Consider the following 19,401-nt stretch of genomic DNA (forward strand, 5'->3'; position numbering starts at 1 on the left):
TTTCATTTTAGAATGATCACGTAAATCATATCTATGTTCAGAAGCGTCCGGAGGTGGTGACCCACCACAAGACTTGGGCTTCATTTGTTGCTTAGATTTGGCCCACGTTTTTTTAAGAATGACCGGGCGACCCTCTTTTTCATGAGTGGACTTACCCTGAGATTGTGTAGATAGTTGGAACCTTAAATTAGTGTGACCTAAAGACGTATAAACCTCAGCAATAATAAGTGGCAACTGATGTTCCCTGTCAACATCAGGCACAGCTGAAATGTTGGCGTACATCAATGATGCTGCCTCATCTTTAACATTAGAAAGAATAATTTGGGAGACAACAGGAAAAATACCCCTCAATTTCATCTCCAAATCTAGGGCAGGACCTGCCCCATGTGTACATTTTTGAGAACGCTCAGAAGAACGCTCATCAAGGGGGTGCCATTGCAGAGTGTATACACTGAGGCAAACACTGTACCCCAGATTTTGCAGGCGACCAATGGTGGAATCAGACGACACGGTAAGCACATAGTGAGGAACCTATGTTTTTCCACAGGACCTGTAAAAGGCAAAAAAGCATCAAGCTGGTCAATCTTCTGAGCTATCCAAAAGGGAAAGTTATCACGATTCCAAGAACGTTTGCCGGATACCAAATTATTGATAAGTGGGCTAATAACAAGACCTCAACCATGCACAGGCTGCAGAGGTGGCGCAGCTCCAGGCGGAGCCACAAGAAAGGCATGGGCAACAAATCCAATCAGGTTTTCATATAAGAGAATAACCTGTGCATACAGAAAGCAAATTTCTGCCACTGCAATGTTTGCATAATGTGGGTACGAAGTAAATCCAACCAACAGAGGCCAGGCGGCCCACTCAAAACTTACCCATATGAACAGTAGCAATAGGATGGGGTAGGGCACCATCAAACAAAATCTGGTGCTATCAGGCAGTAAGTTGAATTTCAATAACCACATAAGGGCGAGAAGCCGCCGGAACAGCGGCAACAGTGTAAGCATAAAAAGAATTATCATTTGCATCCACAGCTGGAAACGTGACAGAGGAGTAAAACACATTCAAATGGTATGCAGGATCCACCTCGACTGCAAAATCCACAGGATCAGCATTGGGGACTCCATGCTGAGTAACCGCTCCGTGGCAATGAGCCAAAATCGTAACCAGTTGAACCATTAATTAGAGAGAATGGATTTAAATGGTAGCACTAAAATTGGTCAAAAATCTTTTAAGATGCAAACTTGGAAAACTGACAGCAATAGGTAGTCCCTAGATGCTGAGGATGCAAACCCTTCCTCCATGGTTGTCTCCAGGAAATGGTGCAAGGGTGTTGTGGACCAGCATATGTTCTACTCAGGAATCTCGTGAATAAGTACCAGACCCAAACATTGGCAGTGCCACATTGCAGGGATTTAGCAGAGTCACAGAAGTATGCTTGGGATCATAGAACGTTGCTAGGTAGGGACTGAGTCATCCTAGTACATGAATACCCATAAGCCCGGGACTGACTAGCTATAGTGTCTCACTTGCCCTCCTACTCACTCACAGAGGAACACAAGATTAGACACCCCAGGACACAACACTCCAGACCCTCTCAGGAATCGCGGTTGCAGGACATACCCTTTTGCTCTCACAATTTGTACCAGTCCACAATAAGAACTGACAAAGACACAAGAAAAGTGTATAATGTTTATTTGAACTTTTGTGCTCTAGCATGCAGTATTCATGCCACTATAAGTAAGAAGATGCCCAACCCAAATATGGTCAGCATAGTAAGTAGTCCATGAGTTGTAAAAGGAGATGCCATTATATAAGACAGGGTAGCCTAACCTCCCTCCCCTTCCACTGAAGTAAAATTATTATATATCAGAAGATCTCTGGGTGTTGGCTGCAAACCCTGTACCTTTGTATGCACAGATGAAAGTTCCACATCTCAGGCGCTGTCACGATCTCTTCCCTGGAAAGATCCCTCTCCAAGTGTGTTGTTACCCTATCTGTGCTGATCGACGTGTTTAGTCTAGGTGCTAGGACCTGACCAGAACACCATACCAACGGGCAATGTTGTTTGACCTTGTCTAAGGTGTGCAAGCTAAAACCGAGGAAAGAACAGAATACAAAAACAACAGCAGGTTCTGTGTGAAAGTGCAGTGTGGCACAAAGCAAAATAAGTTTGTATAGTAACGTGCGCAAAGCAGAGGGCAATCTGCAACATGCTTATGCTTACATAGGGAAAGCGACAAAGGACCTGCATGGTAAATATGACAGGGGCCTTTTACCCAACTAATCTCTATTCGTTGACAAATCTCAACCCTCTTCCTACACTGTCTGTTTGTGAAGAATCTTGGAAGGCCACTCGGATGCTCACTTCATTTCAGCATCTTAGGTCAGTACAGTATTCACAACTTTCTTTCACCTGCTCAGACTTCTTACAGGTATATTCCCTTTCTTGGAATGTCATCTCCGATTGTAATGTATTCTAGTACTTTGCACACTGGGATACTTGAATAGATTGTACCTCGTCACATCTGCAAACTTTCTGCAGACTGAGTTCAAACCTTGCAGCAAGCCCCTTTGTCTGTTCTTGGATTACATATCACCTGCTTCATATGCACTCCACAAACTCACTGTGAAAATTCCTACAACAGTAGCTCCGCTTCTACTGGCCAAGACTCAACCTTTGTTTAAAGACCAAACTCTGCATTAAGACCCTTCAGTTATGCATAGCTCGTCCCCGAGGCAACTTGTTCTGAGTAGCGGCTAATGTCAGGGAATGTGGTGTGGCAGTGCAGGGGGACCTGTAACAAAAAAAAAAACAATAAAAAAGGCCTGTAACAATACAAACATTATAAAAAAGTACCTGGGCGTGGCCAAGCAAGATGGCTGAGCAGACGTGAGCCGCTTCAGCTCCGTAGCCCCGTGGCTGCCCTGAGTGATTTCTACAGCTCACAGAGAGCAGTACACCGTATGCCCCCACCTGCTTTGAGTCTGCGCTGACTGGGAGGCCATCCATGGGTTCCGAGCGCAGACGCAGGTCCTGAAAGTGGTTCAGAAGTGCGACGAGGAGCGTGGCCGTGTCGGCCTCCAAGATGGCACAGAGACTGGCGCCGGTCTGGGCTGGCGCAGAGGAGTGAGTGCCCGTTGCCGCCCGACTCAACACACCCGCACCTCCATCGGCGGTGGCCGCCATCTGCTGCAGTGATAGCATGGAGATTATTCCCAGAGCACAGCACTATCCAAAAGCCCTGACGCAATGCCTGGAAGGGAGATACATGCCATGCGGTCATGAGGCCCGCCTTCCTGAGCCCTGGAGACGCACTGAAGGCGTGAATTCAATGTGAAACAGGATTTCGGTGAAAAGGAAACGGCAAGCATCAGCGTGTGGGCTCGTCTACTGGGTCAGTTTTCCCTGCTTATTCCACCCACGGTAAGCAGCTTAATTCGAAGAGAATTGTGATAAGAGGCCTGCCTGACCTCAAAAAGGAGCCCGCAAGCTGAAACGCCTCCTGACACAGCCCTGATTCTGCTGTAGCGACAGGGACGGGGATGAGGTAGGCTGGACACTCTCTCCCCTTTAGAGCCTCACCAGAAGTACTTGCAGGCGCCAAACTACTACTGCTTTTGTGCCACTCCTCCATGCATGTTGCCTGACCCTAAGATGGTCCCCAGTTTATGACTGCCAGTAACTGGCCCGACCTTGCACCTGGGTGATTGGGAGAATAGAGCCTGATTCTTGATGCCAATTCATGAGCGGGACCACTGCCTGCCTCAGCGATGTACTACGCTCGGCCCCTATGCCACCAAAGAAGGCGACAAAGAAAGTCTCCTGCTATTTTGTGACCGCACACAAGACCACTAACCCCACTGACTCGGACCCGGTGGAGACCATGGCCCTCACCAGGAAGGACCTGGTGGCCAAGACACTTTAAAGCTGAACTGTGCCAAGAGATAAAACTTGACCCACGTGGCACTTTGGACCAACTGAAGGCTGACCTAAAGGAGAAGATGGCGGCCCTCTGACAAGATGTGGATGCGGTGGGTTCCAGGGTGTTGGTGGTGGAGGAACAGACGCAGGAAGCTCGACACCCACTCCAGCAAACTGCACAATGCCCAGCAACAAGTGCTCCTAAAGGCTGAAGACTTAGAAAACAGGTCTCGGAGGGAGAACATACGTATCAGAGACCTATAAGAAGGCGCGGAAGGGCCGGACCTCGAGGCGTTTGTGATAGGCCTCTTCTCGGATATCCTGCCGCCTCGCCAATTGAAGTTGAAGATCGACTGAGGTCACCGGGTAGGGAACCCACAATCAAGAGAATGCAGACGGACATGGGACATCTTGGTGAAGATGCATTCCTTCCAAACGAAAGAGGCCATCTTTAGCGCCACGATGGAGAAAGACGAGACCACCTTCCAGGGATATAAATGTGCGCTGTTCCAGGACTTCGCACCCTCCAGCTCCGGGAGGACAATACTCGCTACCGCTAGACCTATCCTTTTGGTCTTTCATTCGAACATAAAAATAAGCCCCACCATGTGACCGAACTGAGCAAGGGTCTGCGTATTATGGGCCTACTACTACCAGAAGACGACAGCGCTGCAGGCCAATCACATGGTTCGGGACCACCCCAAAGAGAGACCTGATCCTGGCAAACGATCACGAACAACTGTCCCTAAGTGACAAGCCTTTTTTTAATATATTGTTTTTGAATGGTGATGGCGATAGTCCCTCTGTTAGACAGGGTCTCATCCACGAAGCTCAGATGTTGAGTTATTGGCAGCCGCACTACCGGTGCAACAGAGTTATCTAGATTACACACCTTGATTTCAGACAAGAGGGCATAGATGTAAGTTATATATCTGAACTTTCCTACTGCTCGTTTAGTTGTTGCCACATGGCAGCCAGGGGGTGCGGGCCTTGTCCGTACTACCCATAATTGAGTTAATCTTCTTACCGAAGAACCGAGCCGGGGGCCAGTTGGCGACTAGGCATATTTTTTCTAGGGGATGTTGAGGAATTGGTTTTGGGAGGTGGGGTTCCTGGTGGTGGTGTCGGGGATGCGTTAGATTTTAGTTTTCATAGGAATTACTGTAGAACTAGCTGGCCTACGCAGCAAGTCACTTGAGGGGAACAGCCCGCGAAGGGGGTCAATGGACAGGGGGGAACTAGTCAATCTATCCAACGGTCTCTATAGCGTCCTGGAACGTTAAGGGTCTGAACTCACCTCAAAAGCGCCCACAAATCTGGAAATATCTCAATGACCGCCAGTTCAAGATTGTGGCATTACAGGAGACGCATCTGAAAAAAAGTCTGAAGACATGCGGCTTTGCCATTAATCCTATCCTTTAATTTATAAGTCTTCGGCCAACACCAAACACAAGGGCTTGGCCCCGTTATTTCGGGCTTCAGCCAAATTTCAGCCCGAAGCAATTAAGAGCGACAGGGAGGGGGGTTATAATGATGAAGGGGAGGCTGAGGGGCACTCTCTGCATGTTTATCTCCCTCTATGCACTCAACTCTGGGCAGACAACGTTCCTCTCTAATACCCTCGACCTAAGAGGCAGCTTCGGAGGGCCCTGTAATTCTTCTGGGGGACTTCAATATGACATGGCTAGACACCCTAGATAGTTTGCACTCCCACAGGACGACCCTCACCTGCTTTCCCAAACAAGTTAAACAGAAACTGCTCATTCTGGGCCTGTGCGACACGTGGAAGACATTACATCCTAACACCAACGATTACACATATTTTTCCCATGTCCACCAATCCTACTCCAGGATTGCGGTACAAAAGGGGGTGGTGATGGACGGAGCATCTGAACCAATCAAACACTCACACCCAGTCAACAGATCTGGGTTTAATCCATAACCGTTCTTTAGCCCACTATGCCACCCCAGTTCAGACATGGCCATATGCAAATCAGTCTGAACCTGTGCCTCATGGGAACAGTTCATCCCGAACTGCCAAGCCATACCTTCCCTGGACCGGAATCAAGCTTCCTAGGACCGGTTTCTGGCATTCCAGCGGTCTTCAGCCAGGCTTACTTGAATCCAGTGGCAAAGTGAGCAAGGGACTCAACGTCTGAGCATACCCGGCCAACTTATGGCGAACAAAGCGGTACAAAAGGGGGTGGTGATGGACGGAGCATCTGAACCAATCAAACACTCACACCCAGTCAACAGATCTGGGTTTAATCCATCACCGTTCTGTAGCCCACTCTGCCACCCCAGTTCAGACATGGCCATATGCAAATCAGTCTGACCCTGTGCCTCATGGGAACAGTCCAGCCCGAACTGCCAAGCCATGCCTTCCCTGGACCGAAATCAAGCTTTCTAGGACCGGTTTCTGGCATTCCAGCCGTCTTCAGTCAGGCTTGCTTCAATCCAGTGGCAAAGTGAGCAAGGGACTCAACGTCTGAGCATACCTTGCCAACTTATGGCGAACAAAGCGGTACAAAAGGGGGATGGCTTGGCAGTTCGGGCTGGACTGTTCCCATGAGGCACAGGGTCAGACTGATTTGCATATGGCCATGTCTGAACTGGGGTGGCAGAGTGGGCTAAAGAACGGTGATGGATTAAACCCAGATCTGTTGACTGGGTGTGAGTGTTTGATTGGGTCAGATACTCCGTCCATCACCACCCCGTTTTGTACCATTTAGTTTGCCATAAGTTGGCAGAGTATGCTCAGACGTGAGTCCCTTGCTCACTTTGCAACTGGATTCAAGCAAGCCGGGCTGAAGACGGCTGAAATGCCAAAAACCGGTCCTCGGAAGCTTGTTTCCCGTCCAGGGAAGGCATGGCTTGGCAGTTTGGGCTGGACTGTTCCCATGAGGCACAGGGTCAGACTGATTTGCATATGGCCATGTCTGAACTGGGGTGGCAGAGTGGGCTAAAAAACGGTGATGGATTAAACCCAGATCTGTTGACTGGGTGTGAGTGTTTGATTGGTTCAGATGCTCCGTCCATCACCACCCCTGTTTGTACCACTTTGTTCGTCATAAGTTGGCAGGGTATGCTCAGACGTGAGTTCCTTGCTCACTTTGCCACTGGATTCAAGCAAGCCGGGCTGAAGACGGCTGAAATGCCAAAAAACGGTCCTCGGAAGCTTGTTTCCTGTCCAGGGAAGGCATGGCTTGGCAGTTTGGGCTGGACTGTTCCCATGAGGCACAGGGTCAGACTGATTTGCATATGGCCATGTCTGAACTGGGGTGGCAGAGTGGGCTAAAGAACGGTGATGGATTAAACCCAGATCTGTTGACTGGGTGTGAGTGTTTGATTGGTTCAGATGCTCCGTCCATCACCACCCCCTTTTGTACTACTCCAGGATTGTCTACGTTTTTCTTAGCCAGACACTTATAGGTTCCCTTCAAGCTACTCAGATCCTGCCATTTTCAAAATCAAATCATAGCCTCATGTCTATCAGCTTAGCTTGGGGAGGGAATAAGCCAGGCACATCTAGGTGGTATTTCCCGACACCAGTTATCCGAGATAAATCCCTTCGAGATACGCAATCTCCTCACTAAGTCATATCGCACTGCCAGGGAGGAGAGGCCGCAACCACACAACCGTAGCTTAGAGGCATGGAATGCTCGATTAGACCCACCTTTGACGCCACCAGACTGGGCATACTGCTGTCAACTCACAGGTCCACTAACATCAAATGGTAACCTCCGAATAATACACTTCAATTATCTGCACTATACTGTACTCCCACAAGGTTATTTAAATATGGGCTTCGTGACGATGACCATTGTAAGAGATGTGGTGCGACAGACGCTGACTTTGGCACTTATCCTAGGAGTGCCCCCAGGTGGCACAATATTGGGTGGAGGTGATCCGAATATTGTCCAAAATGGTTGGTCTAGAATTGCAATGCTCCCCACAGGCTTGTTTGCTGGGTTTGGCAGCGTCAGTGAAGGGGACAATGGGCAAGCTGGTGAAGGTGGCTTTACTGATGGCCAAAAGGCGAGTGGCGATAACTTGGGAGAGTACGATGGCACCAACGACTACATGATAGCTTCAAGAGTTAGCAAGTTGCAGCAACAGAATAATTCTCTACGCGGAGGAACTCCCCTCCACTTCTAGGCCCACTGATATATGGGAACTCCTCTTGCAGTACCTACAGAACGTCTCAGCAGATGAGCCCCCTGCTAACCTTGTACGTTAACTTTATTATGTATATAATAGCAAGCACGAGGACCTACGTACATTGTGGAGCTAACCACAGGACTTTTATATGCTGTACATGCTGTTTGCCACGGGTGTTGCACTGTTTGTTTGCTTGTACACGAACTCTGATGATATTCTTGTATGATGTTCATGCTCACTGAAAATCTCAATAAATAAAAATATATAAATCCCTTCGAGATGAATTGAAGTTTGCTATCACCAAATTCTTTTCACTCAACACTCTAACAGCCACTGCTCCACAAAACAACTGGGACGCTTAAACAAAAAAACAACGGGCGAAGGAGCGCCTGGCGTTAGTAGAAGAACTAAAGACAGTGGAAAAATCTCACTGGGCAACACCCACCAGGGCACTACAGCGACAGCTCACCGTGTTCAGGGGTAAATTGCGGGTCATTTACAATAATAGAGTGGAATATTCACTGCTTAATTTGTGACAGACCTCATACTCCAAGGGTGACAAAGTGGGGACCCATTTAGCGCGACAGTTAAGGGTGAAGAGGGAACGCGAGTTTATTGAGGTTATCAAGGATGCAGATGGTCTCCTTATACACAGATAACATTAAAGCTAATAACTTCAGCACATTCTATGGAGAACTTTATTGAGGCACTCCCCCCGATACCATTCTCCAACAGCAATAACTTGACTCAGTGGACGTTCCTTGCCTCTCTCCGGTGACTGCAGAGCCGTTAAATGCTCCCATTACATCAGAGGAGGTTAGGCAGGCCATTGCTAAGCTTAAATTGCAAAAAGCTCTGGGACCTGATGGCCTGACGGCACAGTTTTATAAATGCTATGCATCCGAGCCATCCTCACATCTAACCTGAGCTCTTTAACGATATAGAGACATGCGCTAGGATTTCGGCCTCAATGGCCGAGATGGTGATTTCTGTTATACCGAAGCTTGGGAAGGACCCTCAGGTCTGTGCGTCTTATAGGCCCAAAGCCCTCCTTAACCTCGATGCGAAGCTCTACTCCGCGATTCTGGCCACTAGACTCGAAGACCCACCCTAATCAATCAGGTTGTGTAAAAGGTTGGCAAATGAATGATAACATTCGGCGCACTATACATCTTATAGAGAAAGTGTCCAAGTTTACCGTTGGATTTGACGCCGAAAAGGCCTTTGACAGGGTGGTCTGGTTGTTTCTATTTCTAACTACGCAGAAATTTGGCTTCGAGGAGAGGTTCATCAACATTGTCAGGGCTAACTACCATCTTCCACAATCACAGGTATTGGTTAACGGTTGCAAGTTCCTCCCCTTTGCAGGGGTACGCGGCATTGCTGCCCGCTCTCTCCCCTTTTATTTGCTTCCCTCACCGCACAATTTCGAGCCAACACGGAAATACGGGGTATACGCTTTGGAGGCACAGATCATAAAGCATCCCTCTTTGCGGATGATATCCTGTACCCACTCTTGGAGCTAGCCTCTTCGCTCCGAGCGGTGCAGGAGGAATTGCGGAATTTTGAGCTGGTCTCAGGTTTCAAAGTTAACTTATCCAAATCCTCCATACTAAATCTTACCCTCTCTGACGCTGAAGCAACTCACACCCAAAATTGGGGTCCTTTACAAGGCTAACTACCCTCCTCTAGAAGCGCAGCTTAAACAAGATATTAAACTATGGAAGCCTCTCTATGTCTCCTGGCTGGGACGAATTAACGTGGTCAAAATGACGGTCTTGCTAAAACTCCTATATTTATTACAGACACTCCCAATTGCACTCGACCGAGTCCTTCTACCCCGCCTGCGCGCGCTTGTCATCAAATTTATTTGGCAGGTGGGGAGCGCGCGCCTACCTTTCCATGTCCTGCAGCATCCAAAGAAGGATGGGGGGGTGGCTTTACCATATTTCCACCTATACTACTAGGCGTCGCAACTGCGGGTGGTGATAAATAGGTCCGCCAGAGAATCCGATAAATACTGGCTCCACATGGACAGGGCAATTGTGGGACGCACAATCTGGGATGTTCTGTGGAAACCAAAGTCAGCCAGGCCAGCAAACGCATACCTCAGAACACCCACATGTAACACACTCACAGTATGGGATCAGATCACGAAGAGAGAGGGATGGACCTCCTTCCCTTCCCCGTTCACTTCAATATACTTCAACCCGGACTTCCCACCAGCAATGCGTGAGGGGCCCTTTGACAGTTGGAGGGAGGAGGGCTGCTTAAAATTAGCTGCCTTATTCCATAATTATGACATTCCGACGTTTGAGAGCTGCAAAAGAGACTTTCAGGTTGCCTGCATTGAGCGCTACCACTACCTCTAGCTTAAGCAATGGGTCACTGTCCCAAGCGTGAGCGAAGCCACTACCAGGGAACTCACAGCTATGGAAGTACTAGTACGAAAAGTGGGAACCATGAACGGGGCAATCTCCTCACTCTATGCTATACTACTAAACACATTAAACGCACCCGGGCATGCTACATGTCCCTCTGGGAACAAGTGCTGGGAAGGGAGATTTCGGATGAGGAAAGGAAACACGTCTGGGGTGACATTCCTAAGCACAACCACTCAGTCACCTTGAGGGTAGCACATTACAAGACCCTACTGGACTGGTACCTTTACCCCATTAAACTCAAACGGATCTTCCATGACAACTCAGATCTCTGCTGGCGGGTCTGTGGACTGCAGGGGGATTTTCGTCACATCCGGTGGGACTGCCCTGAAAGGCATCCATTTTCGGAAGAAATTCTCTCTCATATCAAAGACCTGCTGGGATATCCCATTCCGACAACTTAAGAAGGGGCACTTCTAGGCATTAGGGACCCTGATCTGGAACACCAAACGAAAGCCGACAAGGCCATTATGTGAGCTTGTCTAGGGGCAGCAAAGCTTACGATAGCAGCGGCCTGGAAAAAGAAGGCTGCGCCGGCGATATCCCTATGGCATGCCTGACTATGGAGAATCCTCTACATGGAACGTTTCACAGATATCTTCCGGGACAAATACAAGAATTGTGAACACAAATGGGGCCCCCTGGTAACTTATCTGTCCCGGGGTCTACCCTCAGCGGTGTACCCACCCTCTTTATGGGCTATGCATTCCTCTCTTTCAATTCTAACCACCTCAACAAAGGTTTGACAAAGTACTCACCATCTTCCTAGAATCTGTTGACCTGCCTATACAACCTAATTTTTTCGTTACACTCCTGATTCTCGCTATGCTTTTGTACAGCTCCACGACCACCAGGGATGGGTAGGAGGGAGGCATGGGGGGGGGTTCTTTTGATATTTATATTCTTTCCTGTTTAAGGGGTAATTTTTAGGGTTGTATGTTTAAAAATAGATCTTCTCCTTTCACACCAGGGGGGTGTAGTGGACTCAGAGACATATGAAACTGAATTACAATTGACTGAATGTTTTGACCATGGGTCCTGTGCATCCTACTGCATTCATGTTGTTGTATCTACTTTTGATGATGAATAAAAAGAATTTTTACCAAAAGAAAGGTAGCTGACTGTCTTCTGCTCGCCACTCCTTTGCCACTCTGGGCTCAGGCTGAAGCTCCCAGACATCCCCATGCCAGTCCAGAAGCTGCACTCATACCCAGGAGAGAAGTGTAAGGATTGGGCAGAGCGGGCTTGTTTTGCGCTCCATCAGGAGCTGTGAGCCTGTGCCTGCTGTTCTCTCCACCCAGCAACACAGCTGGGTTGGAGGGATGCCAGTGCGCATGATGATTTTGCCGGACAGCAGTGCCCACCACTCCCCCCTGCTACCGTGCTGTCACCCATCATCCAAGAGTTAGCTACAGGGCAAAAAATAAAATGACCATCATTTTATTTTTCATTTGCCTATGTGGGCAGGTGGGCGACGTTCCTCCACCATTTTTTATCAGTCTGCATCTAAAGAATTTGAAACCATTTCTTTTTCTGTTTCACGTACAAAATATGGCTATTACTTGCCCTGAGCCCTAAATAAATGTAATAAGGTTCATGTACTTGTTTGGGACACCCACAAGGCATTCTTAGTGTCCTTGCAATCTTGATATATGGTTTGCATTGGACTTTATGAGCAACAATTTCATATTTTACAGAAGGGCTCTGAAGTTTACATGTTAAAAATGCATTATGCATTGACACACCTTTGTGTGATAGTGTCATACTTATATGCTATGTCCTTTTTGCTGCAACATGATTGGCGTAAACCGTTGGCCTTTCACCCAGCAGTCAACTCTTCACATACAAGTAATGCAACACACATTCACCTTCCAACCATACATGCAAACTCTGCCCAGCAATTCTTCAGATAAGAAATCATAGCAAAAATCACACAACCCTACAATCAAACTCTTATTTGTGTGTCACCGACACGCATCAAGCTTCCCATCCAGCACACTCTATACTGCAAACCTTCATAAAAGCATGGGCACTATGCGATCGTGCTGCAAGAAAAGAACTGCATCATACAAACGACAGTACTGCAAAGTACTGATATTCAGTTATTGTGGTTAGTATAGCACCACTGGGAACAGAAGTCTTTGTAGAGTAAGGTGGACTGTGTTCCTACCCAACTGGTAGAAATACAAAGGTGCTGTTAATTGTATGTATGGTTATACCTGTAAAATGCATTAGAGTGAAAATGCATGTCATCCACATTGGGTCTGCATCTGAAACCCTCCTTATACTCAGACCACCATTAATCTTAGAGTGGTACTAGAGACTAAGAGACAAATGTATATAGGTTTGGCTTTGCGATTACCAAATAGCACATTTTTGCGATTCAGTATTTGGTAATCGCGCACACACATGTACTAATGTGTCTGACACATTTTGCGATTTCCAGTGGGTTGCAAATAGAACTACTTCATTAATATTCATGAGGTAGGTATCGGTTTGCAACCCATTGGGAATCACTAAAATCACAGGGATGGTGGCCTGTTGGGGTCAGCAGACAACCATATCTATGATTGCTTTTAAATAAAACAATGTTTTAAAAAATTAAAATGCAGTCTGTTTTCCTTAAAGTAAAATGGGATGAGTTTCAAAAATAAAAATGAAAAGGGTTCTTTTAATTTTTGAAAGACTAATGAGTGGACTGTAGGACCACTGCCTGCTCAGAAAGAACATTTTCACAAACATACACAAAGGGGTAGGAGTCCCTTCCTGTTTGCAAATGGGTTACCACATACTTGAAGTAGACGGTAAAATACGAATGTTTTATGACCGCATTTTGATCGCAAACAATTCACACATACCACTACGAGTCGGTATTAGTAAGGGGATCCTTAAAACACACCTTCCTAATACCGAAACACAAACCCTACTTGCGACTCGGTCATAGATTACCGTACCAAATTGCATATATGACTTGGTACATGTAAAAAATAAATTTTTGTTCGGATTAGGCCCAATTCTGTGAATCTGGCCGTTTGCTACCGAAAATTTGCTTTGTACATCTGGCCCAAATGTCATCTGAGATTTTGCGTCTACAGTACCAAGGAACCTATTTATGATTTTGATGACATATAAAGGACATTTCTCAAGTTTAGAAAACACAAAGCCTCAGCTTTCAACTATGTTGTATCATCAATTTGTTAAAGATGGGTTGAACTGTGCATCTGAGGCCCAATTCCCAGTTGACTATATCAAATTCGGATTCCATCATTTCCAAATAGCATATGAATGGCAAGCAGGGAGGTCACATCACATGGGTTTTTTGAAAACTACTCCTTCCTGGTGCCACTTTCAGAGTAGATGTTCAGTGTGGCATGAAAGTCCCTTTCACTATGGTCACCTAGGAGCTGGCCAACTTTTTGCTGGATGCAGCATTCACAACTCGATCAACGCGCACACATATTTGAAATATAGAAAAGCAGATGTCAGAGTGAAGAAATAAATCTCAGATCCAGTAAGGAAAATATGCAATTAGATATTTCTGCATAACAATTTGCATGAAAAAGTATGACTAAGTGATCCTTGTTCTTCTGTTTCATTGAGCTCTCCCTTTGTTCAATTCTCCTAGGTCCCCACAGCTATTCAGATTATCCGGTTATCTTTTGATAAGGGGACTGCCACACACCGCAGAGCACCTTTGATACTCAACTCTTCGTCCCATTTAGCCTTTCTTTGCACTCATCCTCTTGCCTCCTGGAAATCATTCCTTTGTGCTATTTCACCCTCGTTTAATTCCAGGCTTGCTTCACAATACCATTAAAATGACTGGACAGAGGCTAGCTTTAACCTAACATCTTTTTATTCTCCCTTTAGTACCCTTAGTTAATGCTCCTCAGCCTCTTGCCTTACCTAAACCTTTTTACAATTTTTTTTAATTTTAATATCCTTTTATTTTCACCTCACTGGATTCCCCACCTCCTTCCCATCCTTATTAGCACATCAGCTGGATGTACATCTGACACCCACTGGATGTACATCTGCCAGACACTGCCCAAGAACTCCCTGATATTTCCTCTGCTGAGTCATGCCTGGTGGTCGCCCCCTTGTATTTTTTGTTAGGTTATTGGCAGTGTGTTGTGAGAGGCTTAAACATTCCCAGGTTTTGGGAATTTGGGTCAGCTGGTTTTTGGACCTCTGCTGTGAGTGAATGAGGGGTAACTGAGCATTGGCAATGTCTTTCTTACCTGACCACATCGACGGCGCCCGCTCGCACTTTGGGGTCACTCCCCATGATGGAAACACTCGCAGCGAAAGAGCCGTCAATACTGAAGACCACACACTCCATCCCCCGTGGCAGGACGGTGAGGTAGCTCACGGCTGTTGTCTGATCGCCTCTGCAGAACAAGGAAAATAGTTAAAAATCATTTGTGGAGTTTCAGTAGCTAGCAGCCTAGTTCGAATGTGATCACAATGTTCCATGACTTGCAAGAGAATAAGGTAATTTTCAGATGAGCAAAATCACAATCCTGCTAGGTGTTACCTCATTCCATGCTAGTTGGTTTACGAAAGAGAAGAAAAGCAGACTGAAATAACCAAGCAAGAGAGGGAATTTTGATTTTCCAGTACTATTGGCTGGGTAGGCAGAGTTGTCAATGTCTTTGTAGCAATGATGGCCAATAGGCTTGGCTTAACTTTCCAACATGTAGATAATAACATGAGGGCCCAGATTTACACAGAACGTATGTAACACAGCACAGCAAGTAAAGTTGCTGGTTGTGTAAAAGGGAGAGAGCAGAACAGCGCCATATCTACTAAAATGTGGCACTGTTCTGCTCTCTCCCTGCACTGTCACACTTTAGACTGCCAGGTGCCCAGAAACATTTGTTCCATAGTGTAAAGGTGTCTGTGTTGTACAAATCATAGGTTTTGTGCTGGAAAGGGTACCTCCCAGTATAAAAATTATGCTTTAAGAGTTGTTCTACTCTGTACGTGTAAAGTGATATGTTTTGTGCTGGAAAGGTTACCTCTCAGAAAAAAAACTATGCTTTTAGGGGTGTACCACTTTGTATCTGTGCTGTACAATGCACCACACATGCATAGTGGGAGAAATGATGGGAAATACAAACCTTTCTCCTTGTTATGCCTGCCTCGATGAAGCGTATGATTTTGGCGCAAATCACTGTCTCAGTTATTTGTAGCTATCAGTTTGCATAAAAACCTACGAGTAGTTTAATGGGAACGTCCATGCACCACCATGGAACGCCCCCTTGACACAAAGTAATGCAGCGCAGTACATTCCACTGCTAAGCAACACTTTGGGTTGCAATTCAACAGTAATTGTAATTTAGGTTGGATTGTAGAGCCCATCACAACATTTTGCATTGGATTTGCGTTAAAAAACTATCCAAACCTAATGCAAAGTGTTTACAAATCTGGGCCAGGATGTTCTGGTCAGGTGATGTATGTCAGTGTTTCAGCGCCTCACCTAGAATCAGATTAATATAGAATAAAGCTAAATGTCATGCACATTATTTGTGTAGTCGATAGTAGTCTAACCAAAGTCCAAAGACAGAAGTGGTCTGCCTTCTGCCCTTGTTTTACATAGGTGAGTCGAGGGATCCTGAAGAGGGTTTTAGGGGTACAGTTACTCTACTTACTGTCTATGCTCTGTCTATTCTCTTCTGGGGGATCTTCACAAGACGTCAGTATTTATGAACACTGAGGGCCAGAATTATCAAATTGTCAAAAACGCAGCAAGACAACTTGTTGCACTGTGTAACAGGGGGAGAGCAGGATGCAACATATCTACTAAGATACGACTCATTCCTGCTCTCTCAAGCGAGGTGCACTGAGTGCTGCCTAGTGCCAATGCAGGCACCCTTGCTCCATGATGCAAGGCTGCCCACGTTACAGGCAGGAATCTTTTTGTTCGGAAAGGTACATCTTCCTGACCAAAAACAATCCTTTGAGGCATTTTCCTCTTTCAATGTGTTTTGCAGAATACAGCCCATGTGGAAATAACAAAGACAAACAAGGATATTTCTCCTTGTTACGCCTCTGTTGGGAAGGGATACCATTTTGATGCATTCCCAGGTTTAAAAGTCTCTGTAAATTTGGGATTGGGTCAAAGTCCATGGGTGGATGCATGAAAACGCCCATGTTCCACCCAAGGAGCACCTTCTCAATGTAGAGTAACGCAAGGCACCCATTTTTGCTGCTATTAGTTACTCTGGATTTACTAAACCACACAAGGTAATCTTGCGTGGCTTAGTAAATCTCACTTAAGCCCTTGTGTTCACTTGCGTCGCCTTTTGTGACGCAAGGGCAACGCAAGATGTTAGTAAATCTGGCCCTCAGTTCCTGCTGGCATACAGGTATGTGTGTGATTGAGTGAATGGGCGAGTGAGTGGGTGAATTTGAGATTGCGTCAATGGTTGGATGGATGAATGAAAGGATTGATGATTGACTGAGTACATGGATAATTCATGGTGGAATTAATTGGTGCCTGCATGTATAGCTGGATAATGGGGTAACTCTAAAAATAAGTTGGTGGATGCAGACAACATACACCAATTCTACACGCAAAGGTCTCAGACAGCAGTACTGATGTTATAAATATGACAAGACTCCTATGCCAATGCAAGCATTATACCAGAGATAGTGTATTGTATTGCTTTACGTTGTCCTGCATTGCAGGATGGTGCAGTACCGCATTACACAATATTTAATTTCACGGTAGGGTTACGTTGTATAGTATTTTCCATTTGATAGTACTGCATTGTATTATATTCCTACATTCTATTGTACTTTGCATGGCATAGCATTGCATTGAATAAATGCATAGTACCTTGAAATGTGTAGCACTACATTGTTTAGTATAGTTGCAAAGCACTGCATGGTATTTGATTGTGTTGTATTTGCATGATTGTACACTAATTGTGCACTACAAAGTATTGCATTACAGTGCACTGTATTGCATAGTAATGCATAATATACTTTCATTCATTTTGTTTATTTGTACATGATTAATTAAAATCTTTACAAAATTATAAAACATTAGTCCAAAATATTTAGAAAATTCATATGTGCTCAATCTTATCAAATTAAAAATGTGGTTAAGATCAATTCATGATTATCCTTAAAATCTTCCACTGTTCATCAAACGAGTCTTTTTTCTACTAAATCAAAAAACTTTACGGCAGTTTAATTTGGTGTTGGTGGGGTTAAAACACAGTTTAACATTCTGCCTGCATGTCCGAACGCCATGTAGTTTGAAGGAGGGCCGTAATAAGTTACACCTCAAGTCCTTTAGTTAGGGACAAATGCATATCGCATGGACAATGTCCTCCTTACCAGTTTTTCCCACAGGCGGCACTGCTGTGAAACGTTTTTTCTCTCCCAGGGTGGTAAATGTGGGAGTACAGGAATTACACTGAGGCGTAGTTTTAGAAACTTTTCTTAGATTTTTATTTTCATACCAATGTTGAGGTATGCTTGTGGTTGCGTGCTTCCATAATCACTGAGCGTGATCCAGCCATACATAATATAGTATTGTTGTAATGCAGAATAAACTTCAAGGCAGCAGGGGTTGGCAATCCGCATGACAGAATTCGCTCTGTATCTGATGTGGGCTAAAAGGCAGATGTTGGACCTGGTCCTCTCTGCAGGGTCAACCCCAAATGCTTTGCCAATTTTTTGCTGAAATTCGCTTTTGTAGGTCTTAAGACACTCTAATAAGTAGTGCTTGTATAGCACAGTTTACCACCCAAGAGGGTATCCAGGCGGTGTGCAGAAGGTATCAGTCGAAGAGCCAGGTTTTGAGTCTCATCCTGAAGAGAGTCAGCGAGGGTGTTGTGCAGAGTTGAAGGGGGAGAAAGATCGTCCCTCGGAGCGGCAGCAGCCGATATGTGGTATCTGTGCGAGGGCGAGGTGTGCAGAGAGGAGATTCTTGGTCTGTCGGTGGAAGTGCAGGCGGGGAGTGATGTATGCGGGTCTTTGGTCATGGGATGCTCTGTAGGTATGGGTCAGAAGCTTGAACTGGAATCTCTTCTGGACGGAGAGCCAGTGGAGGTCCTTCAGGTGCCGGGGGATGTGTGTCGAGGATCAGTCTGGCAGTTCCCCACTCCTGTCTCCATAGAAGCTGGGGAACAGGAGAGCTGAAGGGGAATGCCAGCTGCAGTTGTGTTTTCCAGAGCTATGCCAACACCCGATTATTAGCTCACTGACCCCCGGGTCCTTGCAAAGGAGGCAGACCTCTGGATTTTACGAGAGACACCATCCTTCACAAAAACAATCTTCTGAGGCTATTTCCTCTTTCTAAGTGTGCTGCAAAATGAAGCACACTTAGAAAGAGGAAAGAACAAGGAGAAAGAAAGATATTTGCCTCACTCCAGATTTACCAAGCAAGGAAGGGCCATGCAAGTGGCCTTGTGCTGCTTTGTAAATCTGGCTTAAGTATTGTGTTGCCCTTGTGACACCATGTGTGACGTAAGAGCAACGCAATACTATGACAAATCTGTCCCCAAGAGTAGGGCTACCACATATAGAAGGAGGTCTGCCTTACTTACGTTGTGCTACAGACCAATACTAACTAGGGATGGGCAGCATGATTCATTCCACTCGTTGTATTTGGCAACTCTCCATTGCCCTTCTGATGCAGAGATCTGGCCAAATTCTGTCCATCGCCGTGTGGTTTGATTCTTTCCCTTCAAGGCGCCAGAAACGTGAGCTGCATGCAAGAGCGAGATGTTGACGTCCCCAAGCATGATTTTCTGACTCAAGGGTTCGTGGTCAGAGGTTTGATTCTGGAGTAGATTTACTCCTGCTCAAGTATACTTGCAGCAAAATCAACTCAAATGGCTGTGCGCTCTTATTATT

General features: G+C 46.0%; 2 protein-coding genes across 3 annotated transcripts in view; one reads left to right on the forward strand and one right to left on the reverse strand.

Annotated features, from left to right (window-relative positions):
* Positions 1-19,401, forward strand: part of PIMREG (PICALM interacting mitotic regulator) — a 665,098-nt gene that overhangs the window by 581,091 nt on the left and 64,606 nt on the right. The window lies entirely within an intron of this gene.
* The window catches only part of PITPNM3 (PITPNM family member 3), a 1,384,705-nt gene that overhangs the window by 33,752 nt on the left and 1,331,552 nt on the right, over positions 1-19,401 (reverse strand). The window contains exon 15 of the mRNA XM_078679323.1: positions 14,769-14,918. Within this exon, the coding sequence (XP_078535449.1) occupies positions 14,769-14,918 (150 nt within the window). The remainder of the gene's footprint in view (positions 1-14,768; positions 14,919-19,401) is intronic.

The sequence above is a fragment of the Lissotriton helveticus genome, chromosome 3_1, assembly GCF_964261635.1.
Source record: "Lissotriton helveticus chromosome 3_1, aLisHel1.1, whole genome shotgun sequence".
NCBI lineage: Eukaryota > Metazoa > Chordata > Amphibia > Caudata > Salamandridae > Lissotriton > Lissotriton helveticus.